We start from the raw sequence: 20925 nt of genomic DNA, 5'->3' as shown, positions 1-20925 counted from the left end.
AATACATACCCCATAAAAATTAGGGTGATGCACTTTATTGCTTTACTTGTGTGTCCCTGCATGAAGCAACTTGAGGACAGGAATGGGTCATTTGATATTCCCAGCACCAGGCACAGCGCCTGGCACAAATTATAAATTCAATGTCTGTAGGACTTGGTGATGTATTGGGTGATCTCCTTTAGAGGGGTCCCTCTACTTTGTGCTGGGAATCCACCAATGAATTAGAACACTCTTCTTCCGCTCTGTAATGAGAAACAAAGGAAGGCATCAGCCTCCTGCATGCAACGAATGACTCAGTAAAGACACAATTCTTCATAGGAACAGTCGCCATACACAAATAGAAAAGCCTGAATATTTTTGAATTAGGTTCCACCTTGCGGTGGAACTCACCAGCCAGACACCCAGAATCACATGCTCTACTGACTGACCCGGCCAGTAAATTCTGATGAATTTACAGTGAAGCCCATAACAAATGTAGTGAAATTTTGGTTCACACGTAAACTCTTTCTGGCAAACTACCGACTCCTATCCACTCTTGAAAAGAAGTTGTGTGGAATGCCAAAGATTAAGTAGTTGCAGTTGGGAGAGTCTAACCTGCAAAGCTCGAGACACCAAGATCCAGCGCTCGCGAAACCCACCAGAACCGGAGCAGCCTGCGCTGCCGGGATCTACCCAGCTGCCACTTACCCGACCCCTGCTCCCTTCCACCTCCCCCACCCCCCACCCCGACCCTCTCCTTCCCGGGTCCTTCCCCCTTTCTTTTCTCCATTCCCTAGATAACCTCCACGGATTTTCTACTCCCCCACCCTCAAGCTCCCAGCCCAAGTCCTGGAAAGCGCCTCGGCCCAGTGGCTCCGCCCCCTAACGTCCAGCACCCCTTCCACAACTTCCTCTCCTCGGCTTCAAAACGCAGCCTTCAAATTCCCCTCCAGATGGACCGGAAGTGCGTCATGCACAAGCGCCGAGGCGCTCGTTTGGCGCGCGCGCTCTAAGCTGTGGGTCTGAGCCGGGGTGTTGGATTTTCTCTCTTTTCTTCTTGGTTTTTTACTTTTTCCAGACGCTGGTGTCTCCGAGTCGCGACATGCCGTCTTCTTTACTGGGCTCGGCGATGCCGGCCTCCACGTCGGCCTCAGCCTTGCAGGAAGCTCTGGAAAATGCAGGGCGGCTCATCGACCGTCAGTTGCAAGAAGACCGCATGTACCCGGACCTTTCCGAGCTTCTCATGGTGTCTGCCCCAAGTGAGTGATCAGTGCCCATTTGGTGACTGCTTTCTCAGCCGAAAGGACTCTCGCCTGACTTCCTAACTAGGCCTTATCCCCAGGTTGGGCCCAGAGAAAACATTTTGAGATTGAGCTGTTTGCTACATTTCTAAGAGCGAAAAAGAGTCTCTTTTTCGTTTATTTTCCTGTCCTCACTTCATTGCCGATAATTGAAAGGGGAGGAATGACGAGCAACCCATTTGAAGCAAAGACCCCAAACTTAACGAGCTGCTCACTGCCACCAAGTGTTCGCTAAGGCCAGTTGAGTAGGATCGCCTGATCCAAGTCTCATTCTTGTTGATTCCTCATTAACTTTAGACTAAAACAGAAGAGCAAACGAAATTTGGAAATTTACCATCTTCTCTCAAAGATAGCCTTTATTATGTGTAGAGTTAGTGTAATACGAAGTCCTGTAATACGCAGAACTGGAATTCTCTGTATAAATAAATACAGGGTCCCGTATTTATTAAAGAAATAAATATTTGTTATTTCATTATCTGTGAAATAAAGGAAGAGAGCAGGGATATTAGCTGTGATGATGGACAGGGAAGGTAAGGCAGTGTATGGGCCAACAAAAGAGAGGTGAGGGGAAAAGTACTTTGTATCATGGTTTTAAATTAATGACCAGGTTCCTCAAGGCATGGAGTTACATAAGTTGTTTAAGAAAAAAAAAGTGGCCCCTTTTTGAGACCTATATTGGAGAAAAGAAGCTTAATACAGAGACAAGGTTTTCGGTAAACAATAACCGAGATAAAGTAATAAGGATAATCTGTGCAATGTTAACCTAAAAGACACTTCTGGCGATTTATAAAAATTGAGTAGACTTGTAGTCAGAGAAAGATAGAAGTGAAACACATGTAGTATTTGTTTCTGGCAGTTGCTCACCAATGTTTATAAGAACTGAGTGGCCTATTAGCAACTCTCATCTTGAACAGCATTACTCCCTTTGACCTCCTTAGATTTGAAAAGCAAGATGTAAAAACAGTCCATACATTCTTGTCCTCTTATCTGATTCAAATAGATTCTATCCACCTTAACACCAACCTCTTCAACCTAATCTCCTCCCTTTCTTCCATCCAATTCTCAAACTCTTTGTTCCAGTCACACAGAATTGAACATGTTTTTCATAAAAAGCTCCCTTTCAGGATTCCATTTTATGTCGTCATTTACTGCATCACTTATGGAATGTTCTTTCTTCTTTGCTTGGCATTCTTCCAGACTCCCTTGAATATCACTTCTTTGTGAGGGCTTTCTTAACCATTCACACTTTCACCAGAGTTATTAATTCCATCCTTTGTATTTCCATTGTCATTTAATATGTGCAATATCCTATTAAAATTATGTTTTAAGATTAAATAGGATGCTTGGGATTTGCTTCAAAAAAATCCAATAGGGAAGTCGTACCTAAGACTATAAATGAAACATGATCAGTCATGTATTGGTAATTGTTGAAACTGGGTAATCAAATCAGTACATAGGAATTGATTGCATTTTCCTCCCTAGTTGTATATTTTAAATTCCCATGATACTTTTAGAATTTCTTTTATATATCCGTTTTCCCCAGTATCTTTGTACTTAAAGAGAGCCTGGAGAGGTGCCTGGGATAAACATAAGTTATCAGTCAGATCCAAAGAACACCTCCCTGTTCAAGACATAGAAAGGACAGGCTGAATAGAGTAGCCCACTTCTGCCCTTAGTTGACTCTGAGAGCAAGTTGCCCAATGTGAACATTTTATAGAGCAGTCTGTGGTTTCCCCCAATAAAATATTGCATATGTGGTATTATTTGTATTTCTTATTGGTCTTGGGGGGTGGTCTAACAGAAAAATGCATAGATTGTTTTAATCTATTAATATTTAAGTGGGAAATGAAATAGCTCTTTTCCCCCAATCAGTATTTTGTTCACAGTTGTTTTATATGACAATCACAAAGTGGTTTTATAAATATTTGCCCATTTCAGATTAGTAAAATAATAGGAAAAAAACCTAAATTATTGAACTAAGTATTTCCTTTTTTTTTTTTTTTTAAAGATTCCATTCATTTATTTGACAGACAGAGATCACAAGTAGGCAGAGAGGCAAGCAGAGAGAGAGAGAGGAAGAAGCAGGCTCCCCGCCCAGCAGAGAGCCCGATGCGGGGCTCAATCCCAGGATCCTGGGATCATGACCTGAGCTAAAAGCAAAGGATTTAGCCCACGGAGCCACCCAGGCGCCCCAAGTATTTCCTTTCTTATGGAATCTTTGTGAAAGATAATCTTCTGTTTAGGGCTGAAACCTGTAATTGCCTCCACGTTAACACTGGATTTTCCCAGGCCTTGTTTGTGTTGAGTCAGAACTATTTTCTCTTTTTACCTTTACAACCACCAGAGGTAGTTTTATTTTGTAGCTTGCAGTGCTTCAGTATGCCTAGTTGGTGCCCAAAACATTATTATTTTAATAAATGCTTTGTTTTATTACTTGCAGATAATCCCACTGTTTCTGGCATGTCAGATATGGATTATCCTCTACAAGGACCTGGTTTGCTGTCAGTACCCAACCTTCCAGAGATCAGTTCCATCCGAAGAGTTCCTCTCCCACCTGAACTTGTTGAACAGTTTGGACGTATCCTGTTACCTTGTTTTTAATTCCTTAAAATTTTTTAAAATTGCTATTCTTTTTATTATTCTTGCTTTGTGTTTAATTGGTGTGTGTATATCAGTTCATTTAAGAGCTTTATTTGAAAAACATTTTAGGGCACCTGGGTGGCTCAGTGGGTTAAGCCCCTGCCTTTGGCTCAGGTAATGATCTCAGGGTCCTGGGATCGAGTTCCACATTGGGCTCTCTGCTCAGCAGGGAGGCTGCTTCCTCCTCTCTCTCTCTCTGCCTGCCTCTCTGCCTACTTGTGATCTCTCTCTGTCAAATAAATAAATAAAATCTTAAAAAAAAAATTTTTTTTTAATTATGTGGGTAGTTTGCCATGTGCCTAGAAAATTTCATATAACATTGAATGTTGAAAATTGAATCACATTTTAATTTTTCTGGGACACTGAAGAGAGTAAATTGTTTACAAGGAGTTCTGCATTTTTTTAAATGATATTCTTACAAAGTAATACTTTCCAGTTAAATGCTATAGAAGGAAGCTTTTACCACTACATTTTAGCTGGAAGACCTGTGATTTTTATTTTTATTTTTTCTCGTATTTTAATTTTAAAACTGGGATGTTGTTCTAAAATTGTTTAAAACAATCTGCCAGGTACTTCTTTTTGCCCCTCCAAAAATTTTTGGTGTGGTTTTGCACTTACTGCTCTCTTAGAATTAAAGTTTATAAATGATTGCATTTCTAAGGATCACAATAAGAATGTAACACTAATGGCATCTTTGTAGACTGAGTTGCTAGAGGAGTTTTCTTATCCTCTAGAAAGATTTTATCTAATTTTTTTAAGTGTGGCATACCCTATAAAGGCATTAGATTTATAGTTATTTCCTAGGAAGCTTTTTTATCAATCTATAGCCCTCATAATATAGATATTAAGATGCTGTATTAATATTTAATGAGACTTAAAAGTATGTTAATCTACTTAAAGTGAAAGCATTACAAATTTCATGACAATCTGATTCAAAAATAAAGGAAATGGAAATTTAAGGAAATACTTGTAAGTAGAAAAACTATTAGAATTTAATATTTTCCCTAAAATTTTCAGTGTTTCTCTGAGACTTGATGAAATAGTGTTATTAAATATAAAACATACCTTATTTCATATTCTACTCTTATTTAGTTTCTTAATATTCTTTAACCTTTTTTTTTTTAGTTTTTTTTTTTTTTTTTAAGATTTTATTTATTTATTTAACAGATCACAAGTAGGCAGAGAGGCAGACAGAGAGTGAGAGAGGAGGAAGCAGGCTCCCCGCTAAGCAGAGAGCCCGATGTGGGGTCCGGTCCCAGGACCCTGGGATCATGACCTGAGCCGAAGGCAGACGCTTTAATCCACTGAGCCACCCAGGTGCCCCTTTTTTAGTTTTGTTTTAGATTTTATTTATTTATTTGACAGAGAGAGTGATCACAAGTGGGCAGAGAGGCAGGCAGAGGGAGGGGGAGAAGCAGGCTCCCTGCTCAGCAGAAGCCCAATGCAGGGTTCGATCCCAAGACCCTGAGACCATGACTTAAGCTGAAGGCAGAGGCTTAGCCCACTGAGCCACCCAGGTGCCCCTATATTCTTTAATCTTCTGATAATACTATTTCTGCAAGAAACATTAGGAAATTATTTCATAATTGTTTCCTTGTCTTATAATTACATAATATAATTCAGTTGTATTATTTATAAGAGGCTTGCAGATTGTCAAGCTATGACTTTAGCATCCATGTGCTTTTTTTTTTTTTTTTTTAATCAGTCTTGCTCTTACACAATTGGAGAAACTAGTCCAGTAAGTTTTTCATGGTGTTATGGTCAAAATTTAATGGTGTTATTCGCAATCAGCAAGTCAGTAATGGTGAAAACATTTCACTTGTCCTTTAGAATACATTTTAAGTGGTCAGATAGCATTATTTAGAAATTATAAATTACAGGTTTATTTCTGTCATGGCTATGTTTTTCATTAAACTCATTAGAAATTAAGATATTTTATTTTCTCTTTCTATTAAAGAGTGTTTAGGTTGTGACTTTTTAATCATAAATTTTAAATCAAAATCTAAGCAAATTTAAGAAAGATAAGATTGCAGTCATTTGCCTTACATCCACATGACTTCAGATATGCAGTGTAACTGCATGATGGGCGTGTTTCCTCCAATCAGCAGAGCTTGGCTCACAATCGACAGTGACATATTCATGTGGAACTATGAAGATGGGTATGTATTTAATGCTGGTTTGCTGTAGCATGATTAGAATTTAGATAATCTTAACTGCAGCTATTGTTCTACCCATCAGAAGCTGCCTGGTTTCTCTTTCATTCATGTAACATCTGGATAAGTGCTTCTCTGTATGCATAACAATCACCTGGGTAGGGGGTTAAAATGTGGGTTCTGTTTCAGTAGTTCTGAGTGAGCCTCAGGAGTCTACATTGTAACAGACTCCCGGTGATGCTGCCAGTCTAAGTACCACTCTGAGTAGCAGGGGGCTAGTTGCCAAACTCTTACCATCCAATAAGATAGCCTATCAGTAGTGTTTAGAGAGATGGTTTGACGTTTTGAGGATCTCTATTTTCGATGCATTTCTATGCATTGAAAGTCTCTTAACTTACTGAAGTGACTAACCAATTTTGCTGGTCTGTGATCTTAATCTTTGTGTAATTTGAATGTATGTCATAGTCTGAGTGAAGGTCCAAGACATTCTAGCTAAAATAAAGCTTATTGTTCTGGTAATCTCACCTGGCTTTCTGGAGATAAATGGGTTAATGAAAGGAGGGCCCATGTAGTTGTTAATCTTTCCTTGGGTGACTAAAACATCTGTTAGGAACCACACATATACACTGTATCATTGAGTTGAAGTGACCCTAAATGTGACAACTTGAACTTGTAGCTTAAGTGAAACCATTTTTGTTTACTGATTTTTATTTAATTACAACTTTTCATAGCTAGAGTTATGACTGAATTATTACGTAGTCCTAATAGCAGTAATACACGGTTGTGATTGTTCTTCATATACCCTGAACTTTAGTTTGTTGTGTTATTGTAACATGGTCATTTTGATACTAAGGAATAAAACCTCTTCATTTAGGCAAGAGTGTATTTAAGAAAATCAAATGCCAAAAAACTATGTAATATATAAATGTAAGAGTAATTCCCCTAAAAAGGATTTTCCCTTTAATGAAAATTGGCATATTTCCATTAACATCTAACATATCCATCATAATAAAATATTGAATTAATTGCAAATTTTTCAGTGGTTATCTTCAAATATTAGTTCTGCCCCACTCTCTTCTTCTTTGTTTGTTAGATTTGTTAGATTTTTTGATGTTCTTCAACAGGTTTTGAATGCTCTGTTCTTTTTTTTTTTTTTTTAAGATTTTATTTATTTATTTGACAGAGAGAGATCACAAGTAGACGGAGGGAGAGGCAGGCAGAGAGAGAGAGGGAAGCAGGCTCCCTGCTGAGCAGAGAGCCTGATGAGGGACTCGATCCCAGGACCTTGAGATCATGACCTGAGCCGAAGGCAGGTCATGAGCCACTAAGCCACCCAGGCGCCCCTGGATGCTCTATTTTTGTTTCATTCCTTTTTTTTTATTCTTTTTGTTTCAGTTTGGACAATTTCTATTGACCCAACTTCAGGATCACAGATTCTTTTGTTAGCTATGTCAAGTCTACTTCAAAAGTTCTTACGAAATGCTCTTTCTCTGTGCTGTACTTTTTATATCTAATATTTTCACTTGTTTATTTCTTGCAATTTTCACCTCTCTGCTGAAATTCCTTATCTGTCTGTTTATATTGTTCACTTTTTCCATTAGCACCTATACAATATTAATCAGATTTATTTATTTTGACTTTACTATCTGTAGTTCAGACATCAGGATCATAGCTGAGTCCATTTCTGTTGATTACTTTGTTTCTTGACAGGCTTTTTTTCCCTGTGCTTTTTGTGTCTCATGTGTTTTTTGAAAGCTAGATATCATGTGTAGGACAGTGGATAATGCAGTAAATAGTATTTATCCTTAGAAATAGGCCTAGCAGGTTAAGCCTTTATAATGGAGAGTTGAGCTGAGTTTGGTTTTGTCATTGCTGTAGTCACCTTTAGTGGACCATAAGTTTCAAATTCCTATAGAATTATTTGTACTTAGGATACAGGTTGGGATGCTGGAGATTTTTTCTCAATGTTTCTCTTCTACTCTCGAACTTATTCTTTCCCCTAAAAAAAGCTTATTTTTCTGAAGAGGTCTTGCCCCAGCAGTAGAATGGCTGTTACTTGAGCCTTGCAATCTGGTTGGGGGAAAGTTTGGGATGGGGAGCAGCATTCCTTGGTTTGTGCTTATTAGTCTTAGATACGCCTGTGTGTCTAGATCTTGGAATTTAAACAGTTTTATTTGCTGATTTATTTTTCACTATATTCTGATGTCTTAAAGAACATTTGTTTTTTTTAAGATTTTTTTTTTTTTATTCATTTGACAGAGAGAGAGATCACAAGCAGGCAGAGAGGCAGGCAGAGAAAGAGGAAGAGAAGCAGAGAGCTGAGCAGAGAGCCCGATATGGGGCTCGATCCCAGGACCCCGGGATCATGACCTGAGCCGAAGGCAGAGGCTTATTAACCCACTCAGCCACCCAGGCGCCCCTTCAAGAACATTTTAGATAAAACTTTGTTTTCTTTATATGTGTAACATGTTTTTCTTTAACTGTTGACAGAGGAGACCTTGCCTATTTTGATGGACTCAGTGAGACCATTCTTGCTGTGGGACTTGTGAAACCAAAACCTGGTAAGAAATAAAAATGTAATGAATATTTTACATATGTATATACCTGGAACTGAATAACAGCACATTTTAATATAGTTGAAATTTTGAAGTTTGGTCTGAATTCTAATTAGAAATATGTATAGTGATTAGGAATATTTAACAGTTTATTCATGGTAGAGGTGAGTTTGTCTTTAAATTGTTACACTGGGACACCTGGCTGGCTCAGTCGGTAAAGCATGTGACTCTGGATATCAGGATCATGAGTTCAAGCCCCATCTTATGTATAGAGGTTACATTAAAAAAATTATTTTTAATAAATAAAATTGTTAAATTATAATTTTTGAATTTTGTTTTGCTTGTTTTTTATTACTCTCATTGAATTACTTAAATTTTTTGCATTATACATTTTTTTTAAAAGATTTTATTTATTTATTTGACAGACAGAGATTACAATAGGCAGAGAAGCAGGCAGAGAGATAGGAGGAAGCAGACTCCCTGCTGAGCAGAGAGCCCGATGCGGTGCTTGATCCCAGGACCCTGGGATCATGACCTGAGCCAAAGGCAGAGGCTTTAGCCCACTGAGCCACCCAGGCGCCCCCGCTTATACATTTTTATCAGTCACTGAATTTAATGTAAAAGCCATTTTTATCTCTGTGTTTTTTTAGTCTTGATAGCCAATAGAAATGAAAAGAGTTCAGAATAAGTCTTAAAGAAATGGCAAGCTTTGTTTAAGAGTCAACTTCATTGTGCCAGATTTTTTTATCAGAGCTAATGATAGTAATAGATTGATTTAAATTTAATATACATTTTTTTTTGATGTATGAGAAATCTTCCTACAATGGGAAATAGTACACAAAATTGTTTGTAAGGCCTAAATAAAATCTTTTGAGGTCACAGCTGCTTTGAAATGATATTCACATGGTGCAAACATGCAGTCTTATACACTGTTTACTTGATTACACTGGAAATTTACTTCCTTAACATAGAACCTCAAGGTATTCTTCACCATGAGATATGTATCTCTCTTTACTACATTAAAAGTTTAAAAAAAAAATTTATTCACTGGGTGGTGCAGTCCGTTAGGCATCCAACTCTTGGTTTTGGCTCAGGTCATGATCTCAGGGTTATGAGATTGAGCCCTGCATGGGGCTCCACACTCAGTGCAGAGTGCCTAAGACTGTCCCTCTCCCTCTGCTCCTGTCCCCTGCTTGCTCACATGTGCTCACTCTCAAATGTGCTCTCTCTCAAAATAAATAGATCTTTTTTTTAAGAAAAGTTACTGTCTAAAGTTTATTCATAGTAACAATGGAGGGCTGTCCCTGCTCTGTATTTTAATAAATATAAATTGTCTATCTTAAAAAAAAGTAAAATTTAACTCTATGCAAATATAAACTTCAGTGCAAAATTAAAATTATGATGAGTCTTTGATATGACAACGAAGTTGTGATCTTTGATAATGAAACAATTCTTTCTTCTTTTGGGAGAGAGTGTGCAAGGGGGCGCAGAGGGGCTAAGGGAGAGAGAATCCTAAGCAGGCTCCATACCCAGCAAAGAGTTGGACTCTGGGGCTGGATCTCACTACCATGAGGTCATGACTTGAGCCAATATCAAGAGTCAGACACTTAACAGAATGAGCCACCTTGATTATAAAACAACTCTGACGTTGCTGTCCATAAGCACTGAAAATTCTAACTTGAACATAATGTTAAAGCTAACAAAGTCCATATCTTATTTCGCCTATTCCAGGAAAATATTATTCTTAAAGTCATTGTTTTCTAAGTTCACCTCTTTGGCAAGAGTTTGCTTCATTGGCAAGAAGAGTATGAATACATGTTTCAATTTTATGATTGTTTGAATAAAACAGAGTTCTTCAGTTGTTTTCTAGCATTTGCAGGTTTTTGTCTGCAGAGAAATTGACAAGAGTTAATCACACTTCTCTGAGTTCAGGGAAGCATTTTCCATGTATTGAAAGAGTCACGTGTTGTCTAGCTTCATTTGCATCTTCCAGGGAGGTAACTTAGCTGAATTATGGCTTTGGGACATTATTTATTATAGTGATTATGAGTAATTAGTGATTATGAGTCATTTGACCTCATCTATATGACCAACTAGGGCTACCACCAAAGTCAAATCATGGGTAAACTTCTTCCTGGAAGTTATTTTTGGAATGGTCTTTCCTTGTCTAAAACAGTAAACCTCCTACCTCAAGTTCACTCAATTAGTTCTGAAAATTCAGTGGACTTTTCAGTAGAAGAGAACTTTATATTTTGATATTACTGAACCAGCATCTTTGAAAAGGCATCAATTTATACTGTCATAGAAGTTGCCTTAGAAGTTGAAGGTTCCTTTGGGCAAGTTTTTGGTGCCAAAGGATGCCTTTCTAAAATCTTTTAAAAAAATAAAAATAAAATGCAGTGGGTTATGGTTCTGTTGAATTTTTTTTTTCATCAAAGCAGCAAAAACAGGGGCGCTTGGGTGGCTCAGTCAGTTAAGCATCTGCCTTCAGTTTAGGTCGTGATCCTAGGATCCTGGAATGGTGTCCCATGTCGGGCTCCCTGATCAGCAGGGAATCTTGTTTCTCCCTCTGCCCATCCCCATACTTGTGTTCTCTCTCTCTCTTTCATTCTATCTCTCAAATAATAAGATCTTAAAAAAAAAAAAAAAAAAGGCAAAAACAGATGTGTTACCAAGGGACCCTAAGTGTTCATGTTTGTGCACAAGTATTAAAGTTTTTCAAAACTTTAAAAATTTTTTCATTCAGAAGCCCAAACTGAACTGTTCCAAAGACCAAAAAAACTTAACGTTAATTTCTAAAAAGTTCTAATAAAATGTACTTTTTAGATAAGTGAGAGCTGACAGGGGCGCCTGGGTGGCTCAGTCACTAAGTGTCTGCTTTGAGCTCAGGTTATGATCCCAGCTTCCCAGGATCAAGCCCCACATCAGGCTCTCTGCTCAGCAGGGAGCCTGCTCACCACCCCCCCCACCCCACTGCCTCCCACACCCACACTGTGCTCTCACTCTGCCTACTTGTGATCTCTGTCAAATAAATAAATAAAATCTTTTTTTAAAAAAATGTCTTTTATACCCCTTGATGTTCATCTGTGAAAGTAAAAGTTTTGTCATACTTTCCATGGTGTTTAATACCCTTAAGTAGGCCAAAGGTATACACATGAAGAGATGTCCATAATCATAAGATATATTTTCTTATATTACTGTCAATAAGACACTGTTTTTGGATAGCATAATTATTATGAAATGGTATTAAGTAATTATACATAGAATCGCATACCAATGCACACTTTTCAATGTTAAAAAAGAGAATAAAATTAAACGGTACCTTAGCATGTGAATTAATTTTAAAAAATTGTGTACTTGGTAATGTCCCCTCTGAAACTATAAATTATCTGGTTTTGATATATAAATTCATCTGGGAAACTCATTTAGCATGAACTCATTTCTATTTCCATGAATTTAACTACTCCAGGTACCTGATAAAAGTGGAATTATATTTATCTCTTTGTGACTTTTCACTTAGGATTTTTTTCCTTTTTTTTAAAGATTTTATTTTTTTATTTGACAGACAGAGATCACAACTATGCAGAGAGGCAGGCGGTTCTGGGGGGAAGCAGTCTCCCCGCTGAGCAGAGAACCTGATTTGGGCCTCGATCCCAGGACCCTGGGATCATGACCTGAGCCGAAGCTTTAACCCACTGAGCCACCCAGGCGCCCCACTTATTTTTTTTTTTTTTAAAGATTTTGTTTATTTTTAGAGGGAGAGAGAGTGCAAGAGTGCAAATTTCGGGGGAAGGGACAGGGAGGGAGTATCTCAGGTAGACTCTGGACTGAGCACTGAGTCCAATGTGGGACTTGACCTCTTACCACCCTGAGATCATGACCTGAGCCAAAATCAAGAATCCAGGATGCTCAACTGACTGAGCCACTCAGACTCTTCTCACTTACAGTGTTCTTAAGATTCATTCCTGTTGTAGTATTGTCAGAATTTTCTTCTTTTTTGAGACTGGATAATATTTCTCTGTGTGTGTGTGTTTGTGTGTGTGTGTACATACACATATATGTATGTATGTGTGTATACACACATACACACACCACATTTTGTTTATTCATTCCTCTATTGGTGGACGCTTGAGTTGCTTCCACCTTTGGTATACTGTGAATTATGCTGCTCTGAGTGAAAGTATACAAATAGAAGGCTTTATATATATATTTTTTAAAGATTTCATTTATTTATTTGACAGAGATCACAAGTAGGCAGAGAAGCAGGCAGAGAGAGGAGGAAGCAGGCTCCTGGCTGAGCAGAGAGTCCGATGTGGGGCTCGATCCCAGGACCCTGGGATCATGACCTGAGCCGAAGGCAGTGGCTTTAACCCAGTGAGCCACCCAGGCGCCCCAAGGCTTTATATTTTAATAAACTATTTTATAATGTAATACTGATTTCAATGAATTAAGTGTTTCTTTTCTAAGATGGCTCTTTTTTATTACTAACTACTTATTTAAATAACCATAGGTAGTAATACCTTAACATCAAAACTAAAGTGAGTTCAGAATTTTCATATTCTATTTATTTATTTCTTTGTTTGTTTGTTTATTTTTTAGTAGGCTCCATGCCTAACGTGGGGCTTAAAGTCATGACCCCAAGATCAAGAGTTGCATACTGTACCAGCTGAACCAGCCAGACACATTTTTCATATACTGTTTAGTCACTAGTTCATTTTAATGATAAAATCATTAGTCTATCAGTGCTTAAATAGTGGAAGTGGATTTTTTTTGGAATAATCTTTAACCCATGTCTGCTTTATCTTAGGCATCTTTCAACCTCATGTACGACATCTCCTGGTTTTGGCAACCCCCGTGGATATAGTGATTCTTGGACTTAGCTATGCTAATTTACAAACAGGTATAGCAAACCACATGTAGTCTTTTTTTTTTTTTTTTTTTTCCACATGTAGTCTTTTTAAAATAAAAATATGTTAGGCAATTTAATATAATTAAAAGCTGATTTTTTTCACTAACTTAACTTTCCAGACTATTTGTTCATAGGAAAATAATACTTCCCTATAGGTATGATATCTTTTGGGTTTAGCAGCTCCATCAAGAAGGTATTTTGAATACGTTCATCATATCAGTGTGCGCTTTTTAAATGTACAATATAAAAGGGTAGTAGAAGAGAAATCATTGACACTAGGGAGTTTTTCTGTAATGCTTTCAGTTTGTTTCTTTTTTTCAAATGGATGTTTTAACATAGGAACACTAAAATATATATTATTCTGTCCTTTAACATAAGAAGCCCTCAGTTTATTATTAGTACATTCATTGGTTTCTCTTGCTTTCTGGCATCTGTTTTGAGTGAAATAATGTTGAATTTCAGTGACTCAAATTAGTGATTATTACTATCAAATCCTTGGGTTCTTTCCCAAAATCTAATCATTTAGGATAGTTTGTCAATTGATGTTTTACGATGTTATATATATAAAACATGTTATGTATTTTTAAGATATATATGTACATATTGTAGTTTTTATTTAACTTGAATAAATTCTATCAGACTTTTTATAATTTGAAAGTATATGTTATAGAAATTTTGGGGTGTGTCAAAAAGAATTCAGTAAAAATACCAGTTCTGAAAATAATGCAGTGATTGTTTCAACCTTTAAAAAAGCTGATAAGCTGATTCCTGTATTCTTTCTTTAAAAAATATAGGTTCTGGTGTTCTTAATGACAGTATGTGTGGTGGAATGCAGTTGCTTCCAGATCCATTATATTCTCTTCCCACTGATAATACTTACCTTTTAACAATAACTTCCACTGATAATGGCAGAATTTTCTTGGCTGGAAAAGATGGCTGTTTATATGAAGTAGCGTACCAAGTAAGTCTGGCATTTATAAACATATTTTTCCTCCCTCTGGATAAAGTAAGGATAGACTGTACTTTTGTTTTCTAATTATGTAAGCACATTAATATATTCTTAAGGAAAGTATTCAAACATACAGTTAAAACTTTCAAATAAAAGAGTTTTTAAGGTAACTAAAATTTGAGTTCATTAACATAGCACTATGAGGTTTTGAAATAGCTGATTTCATTGAGAGCTGTGATTTGATTATAGCTAACTACATTTTCTATTATTAATTAAAAGATTAAACTCAATACTTATTCCAGATAGTATGTCTCACTTTATTTACAATTATTTGTACTTTGCTAAGATTTGAGGATTTTTGTATATGTGGGAATACAGTTAGTTCCTATGACAAATATATCTATATTTACAAGTCTTACTTCTTTCAATTTTTCCTTTTAAGGCAGAAGCAGGTTGGTTTAGCCAAAGATGTAGGAAAATAAACCACTCAAAGAGCACACTTTCTTTCCTTGTTCCTTCATTGCTACAATTCACATTTTCAGAAGATGGTAAGTAGAAAACAATAAATTTGGCAAACAGAATTTTTTAAAATTGTTGGCTTAACATTTTCTTCAGAAATTCTCATTCTTAACTGAAAGTTTGTCTTACTAAATGATGTCTTATCAAATAAATAACATTTTTATATATTCATAAGGTTTCTTTTTATTCTTCCCTTTTTTAAAAAAAAATTCATTTGAGAGAGAGAGGGAGAGGTTGGGGGGGGTGGGGAACAGAGGGAAAAGCAAAGGAAAAGATATAAGCAGAATCCATGTTGAGCATGGACCCCGATAGTGGGCTCAGTCCCATGACCCCAAGATCGTTACCTGTGCCGAAATCAAGAATGGGACACTCAACCGACTCAGCCACCCAGGTGTCCTCACATAATAATTTATTAAACTAAATTGGAAGTTTCTTGAAGTAATGCACTGAGTGTAATTATTTTCTATGTTTCTAGCATATAGTGGACATTCATTAAATGTTGAATGAAGAAATAATTTAGACCTTGTTTTGTTTTTTTTTTTTTTTTTTTTAAATTTTATTTATTTATTTATTTGACAGAGAGAGATTACAAGTAGGCAGAGAGGCAGGCAGAGAGAGAGAGGAGGAAGCAGGCTCCCTGCTGAGCAGAGAGCCCGATGCGGGACTCGATCCCAGGACCCTGAGATCATGACCTGAGCCGAAGGCAGCGGCTTAACCCACTGAGCTACCCAGGCGCCCTAGACCTTGTTTTTGATTGGCTTAAAATTCATTAAGAAGACAGTTATTTATTTGTGAGACTCTTCATCTAGTCACAGTATTTGATGTCTACTTTTTTCATATATTGTCTGATTTAAATGCTTCCTACCTTTATCCTCATGCAAATATCGTAGGACTTACCTGCAAAGCAAGAGAAAGCCCCTAAATGCAAAGTTCTAATTCAGCCAGTTTAAACTTGTTACAAATGGCTACTCTGTTTAATTCATTAATCTTTAGAGGGTTTTTTTCTTTGTCTTATTTTTAGATGCTATTGTTCAAATTGCAATTGATAATTCTAGAAACATTTTATATACACGTTCTGAGAAAGGAGTAATACAGGCAAGTATTAATACACTACTATATAAGGGGGGTAAGAATATCCCTGTTTTTAAGGAAGAGATTCAGTTACTCTTACCTTTTCCTATGAGCTGTGTGCTTTTTAAAGAACTTTCTAAGGGAAGGAAAAAATGAAACAAGATGAGATCAGGAGGGAGACAAACCATAAGAGACTCTTAATCTCACCAAACAAAATGAGGGTTGCTGGGGGTTGGAGGGGTAGGGTAGGGGGTGGGGTTTTGGACAGTGGGGAAGGTATGTGCTATGGTGAGTGCTGTGAAATGTGTAAGCCTGATGATTCACAGACATGTACCCCTGGGGCAAATAATACATTATATGTTAAGTTTTTAAAAAATCTTTTTAGGGCTCCTCTCTTTATGAAATTTCAGACCTTTGATGTTTCCATATCTGTGTAAAGTGCCTAAATTAAACGATCCCTAAAAAGGAAGAGTCTATTTAATACAATTTTTTCTAAAAGTTTATTTTCTAAGTATGTGGGTTATAGTTATGTTTAAGTGGGTACAATTTTTTATTCACAGGTATATGATTTGGGCCAGGATGGACAAGGAATGAGCAGAGTTGCCTCAGTTTCACAGAATTCTATTGTCTCTGCTGCTGGAAACATTGCTAGGTAATTAATTGTTAGGCATTTTGTTTGTACAAGGTATATCATTATACTATATATGTGCAGCATACTAAAATTATTTCCTCTTCAAAATATCTCTAAAGGGTAAGAAATGTTGAAGATGGCGCTACAGGTTATGTTTGAAACAGCTCCTAGAGAAAGACTTATGTTAATTCTAATGTAGGATGGTTTGAAACATAAGGCAGACTGGTTTTTTTACAGTGTAAAGTACAGCTTGACTTTTCCTTGGATTTTTAAGCTTTAGGTGATCTGTATAGGCAATTACAGGAGTTGTCACTAGGAAACTACATGTCTGAAAGTTTCCCGCTAGTAACTACTCCAACCATTATTTATCTTATTTGTTTATTTGAGAGAGAGGGCAGAAGGAGGGAGAAGCAGACTCTCTACTAAGCAGGGTGTCCAACGCAGGGCTTGATCCCAGGACCCTGGAATCACCCATTCAACCTTTTAACAGGCCTGTGTAGTATGAGTTTTTAGTTGGTCTGATAATTGACACGGGCAGTTTGGGAACACAGAACTTTACAGTTGTATTGTGTTCACATTGTATTCTTGAGGAAACTGAAACTAAGGGATGTTATGATTTGTCTGATGTCTGACTCCTAGATAAGTAATGGTACCCAAGTTACAAACCAAATCTTCAGACACTGTATGCTGTGATTTTTTTTTTTTTTATATTTATTTATTTGTCAGAGAGAGCGAGCGAGCGAGCACATGCAGAGTTCCAGGAAGAGACAGAGAGAGAAGCAGGCTCCCCATTGAGCAAGGAGCCCGATATGGGACTCGATCCCACACGCCGGGATCATGACCTGAGCTGAAGGCAGCCGCTTAACCAACTGAGCCACCCAGGCGTCCCATGCTGTGATTTATTTTATCACAACTAATTTAGCTCAGCTGCAGAAATTCTCTTTACATAACAAAGACCTCAAATATTTAACTTCAGTTTTCTATGTGCTTAGGTCATTGCTGCGTTCACCTATCCTAGCAAAAATTCAGTGCTTTCGTAGGTTTTCAGTGACAAAAAAAATTCTTAAAAGGCAGACAATCTAAACGCATTTCCTTTTCTTCTCCAACTTTCCTTTTTTTTTTTTAATGTTTTCAAATCCACAGAAAAACTAGAAGAGCATTGGTAAAACTGATAACACCCTATCAAATTATCCAAATTCAGCAGTTGTTACTGTTTTCCCTTATTTGCTCACTTTCATTCTTATGAGCTATTTGAAAGTAAGTTGCAGACATGACTTTCACCCTTAAATCCTTCAAGTTCCATGTCCTAAGTCTCTATTAAGCACAATACCAATTCCACACCTAAAAAACCTTAGTAGTTTTGTAGTATTATCCTGTAGTTGTACAGTTCATATTAACATTACTTAACAGTCCCAAAAATCTTCCATAGCTGTTTTTCTTTCCATTTTTCCCCAGATTCAGTCAGAGCCCATGAATTACATTGGTCATTTGTCTTAATATACAACAAATGTCTCATCATCTTTCTTTTTTCCCTAAATACTCACATTTGGTGGGGTGGGGCAAGAGTCTTACTTGTGGAATATCCCAATTTCTGAATTTGGGTTTTTTTTTTTATTACATGGGTGATGTGAACTCCTTGCAGCATTACATCAGTGGGCACATAATCACAAGTTTTTCCACTATAATAGTTGGTTAAGGTGCTGTTTACCAGATTTCTCCACAATAAAGTTTCATTTTTCTTTCTTTTTAGTTAGTGTTAATCTTTATAATGATACTTTGATGCTCTGAGACACCCCATTCCTCATTAACCATTTATCCAGTGGAGTTAGCCTACTTTTATGATCTTTGAGAAAAGGGTCATGTCTAAGAAGGTAAACTCGTATTCGGGGACTTTTCCCTGCTCTTGCTGCTATTATATTATTTTTTTAAGAAGTTAGTCTTGTTTTAGCATATTAGACTTTAGTTTTTTTCCTTTCTTGTAGGACCATAGATCGTTCTGTTTTTAAGCCAATTGTTCAAATAGCAGTGATTGAAAATTCTGAATCACTGGACTGTCAGTTACTGGCAGTCACACATGCAGGTATGTTGTTTAATTTATATGTCTGCTTTTGCATTTAGAACTTGATGATCCTTAGATCTGGAAATTTATTAGGAATGTATTTTACTTCCGTATCAATTTTCAAGCCATATTAATAATTCATAAAATTAAGGATTTTGAAAATAGGAAGATTCTTCTGGTTTTGTCTCCTCATGTTATAGATGAAAAACTAAGCCAGAACAGTAAAGTGGCTAATATTCTGTGACAGCCTGAATAGGAAAAAGGGCTCTTCTGGCTTTTAGTTGCAGATCTCTTCTGCTAAAATGCGTTGGTTCACCTGTCAATTCCAAGTGACATTTTCTTGGAACTCTACTTCAGGTGTTTTTACATGTGGTGATTTAAGATTAGTCAGGAAAGTGATTCTATGACATTTTAACAGGTGTCTGTATTTCACTGTGGAATTGCATCAGTAGCACAAGTACCTCAAGTCTTTCATTTTCTGTTACTGATGTATAATTTTATCCCATCATTAGGTGTAAGGTTATATTTCAGCACTTGTCCATTCAGACAACCATTAGCACGACCTAATACATTGACACTGGTTCATGTTCGCTTACCTCCTGGATTCTCAGCGTCTTCAACAGTGGAAAAACCTTCAAAAGTACATAAAGCTCTTTACAGTAAAGGTAGGTTCTGCTATCCTTTCAGATTTAAGATTGGATTTTTCAAATTGTTAAAGTGTCATCTGAGCCATTTGAAAATAATAAATTTTCCAGTAAAATTTGGAATATTTTAATTTCTTACACTAATTACGCCCTTATCACCTATAACCATCCAGTGGACTTAAGGCTGATATCACTAAAGTCAATATAAAGGGAATAAGTTAGCAGAAGGAGCTGAAATTGAGCACAGGAGAGTATATTTCAAAATCAACTAATATTGCTAAGATGATACTTTTATGGTTTACTCTGCCATTCCACTAGTAACTTCATCATTTTTATTCATGATATATTGAGATGATCAGTACATGAAATTCTATTCATTGAATATTAGATACCACTGATTGGAAGTCACATTTTTAATGTACTAAGTATACTTTTTTAAGTCAGTTAAATTCATAAGCTCATTGATTGGAAAATATATCCTAATGTCAGAAATTTTAAGATGTGAAAAAGTGTTTACTTGAAAGAAATGAAGTATAAGATCTGGAACACTTAATTGACTCTATCCTATCAATGATTATATGTCCTTTCAAGGGATTAATTTTTTTTCATTTTGTGACTTTTTTACTTATAACAATGCATGTTATATATGTATGTTACACATATTAATGTTAGTGGTTAATATTTTTTTTTTTAAAGATTTTATTTATTTATTTGACAGACAGAGATCACAAGTAGGCCAGAGAAGCAGGCAGAGAGAGAGGAAGGGAAGCAGGCCCCGTGCGGAGCAGAGAGCCCGATGCGGGACTCGATCCCAGGACCCTGAGATCATGACCTGAGCCGAAGGCAGTGGCTTAACCCACTGAGCCACCCAGGCGCCCGTGGTTAATATTTTTAAGATCATTAGGGATGCATGTTATTTAGCATCATATAATAAGATTTTATGTATTAAACTTCTAGGCGTTCTACTGATGGCAGCTTCAGAAAATGAAGATAATGACATCTTGTGGTGTGTCAACCATGATACATTTCCTTTCCAAAAGCCTATGATGGAAACCCAGGTAAGTTATCCTGAGAATCTTAATTTTTTTATGTAATTTATTATTTTAAGTAAAAAATAAAATTATAAGAATCTTTATGTTGTGATAACATTTATGTTGAGCAATCATATATGATTAGAAATCATATTGAAAAGAAGTGTATCCTACTAATTCGTCGTTTTTATTCTGTGAGGTCAGAAGTCATTGTGGTAATCATTAAATATATCTTTAAACATTGGAATCCTTTTAGAATCTTTCTCATAATGTACCCGAAAATGCATATACATTTTCTGAAATTACTTTTGTGCCATTTAAATATGTTTTTAGTCACTTAATTATGAGGTCATCTACTATAGTTATGATTAGATTTGTATCTTTTTTGGGATGCCTGAGTGGCTCAGTCAGTTGGACATCTGCCTTTGGCTCAGGTCATGATCCTAGGGTCCTGGGATCAAGTCCTGTGTCAGGTTTCTTGCTC

At 36.7% G+C, this 20925-nt stretch overlaps 1 protein-coding gene across 1 annotated transcript in view; it reads left to right on the top strand.

Annotated features, from left to right (window-relative positions):
- Positions 1–946: 946 nt before the first annotated feature.
- NUP155 (nucleoporin 155) overlaps positions 947–20925 on the top strand; it is a 67341-nt gene continuing 47362 nt past the window's right edge. The window contains exons 1-12 of the mRNA XM_059173823.1: positions 947–1238; positions 3721–3858; positions 5983–6079; positions 8564–8634; positions 13436–13528; positions 14332–14498; positions 14929–15034; positions 16027–16100; positions 16637–16728; positions 18690–18787; positions 19279–19431; positions 20368–20468. Of these exons, the coding sequence (XP_059029806.1) occupies positions 1082–1238; positions 3721–3858; positions 5983–6079; positions 8564–8634; positions 13436–13528; positions 14332–14498; positions 14929–15034; positions 16027–16100; positions 16637–16728; positions 18690–18787; positions 19279–19431; positions 20368–20468 (1347 nt within the window). The 5' untranslated portion in view covers positions 947–1081. The remainder of the gene's footprint in view (positions 1239–3720; positions 3859–5982; positions 6080–8563; positions 8635–13435; positions 13529–14331; positions 14499–14928; positions 15035–16026; positions 16101–16636; positions 16729–18689; positions 18788–19278; positions 19432–20367; positions 20469–20925) is intronic.

The sequence above is a fragment of the Mustela lutreola genome, chromosome 5 (assembly GCF_030435805.1).
Source record: "Mustela lutreola isolate mMusLut2 chromosome 5, mMusLut2.pri, whole genome shotgun sequence".
NCBI lineage: Eukaryota > Metazoa > Chordata > Mammalia > Carnivora > Mustelidae > Mustela > Mustela lutreola.
Note: the sequence above shows the minus strand (reverse complement) of the source record. Positions and strands in the feature narration are given on the sequence as shown.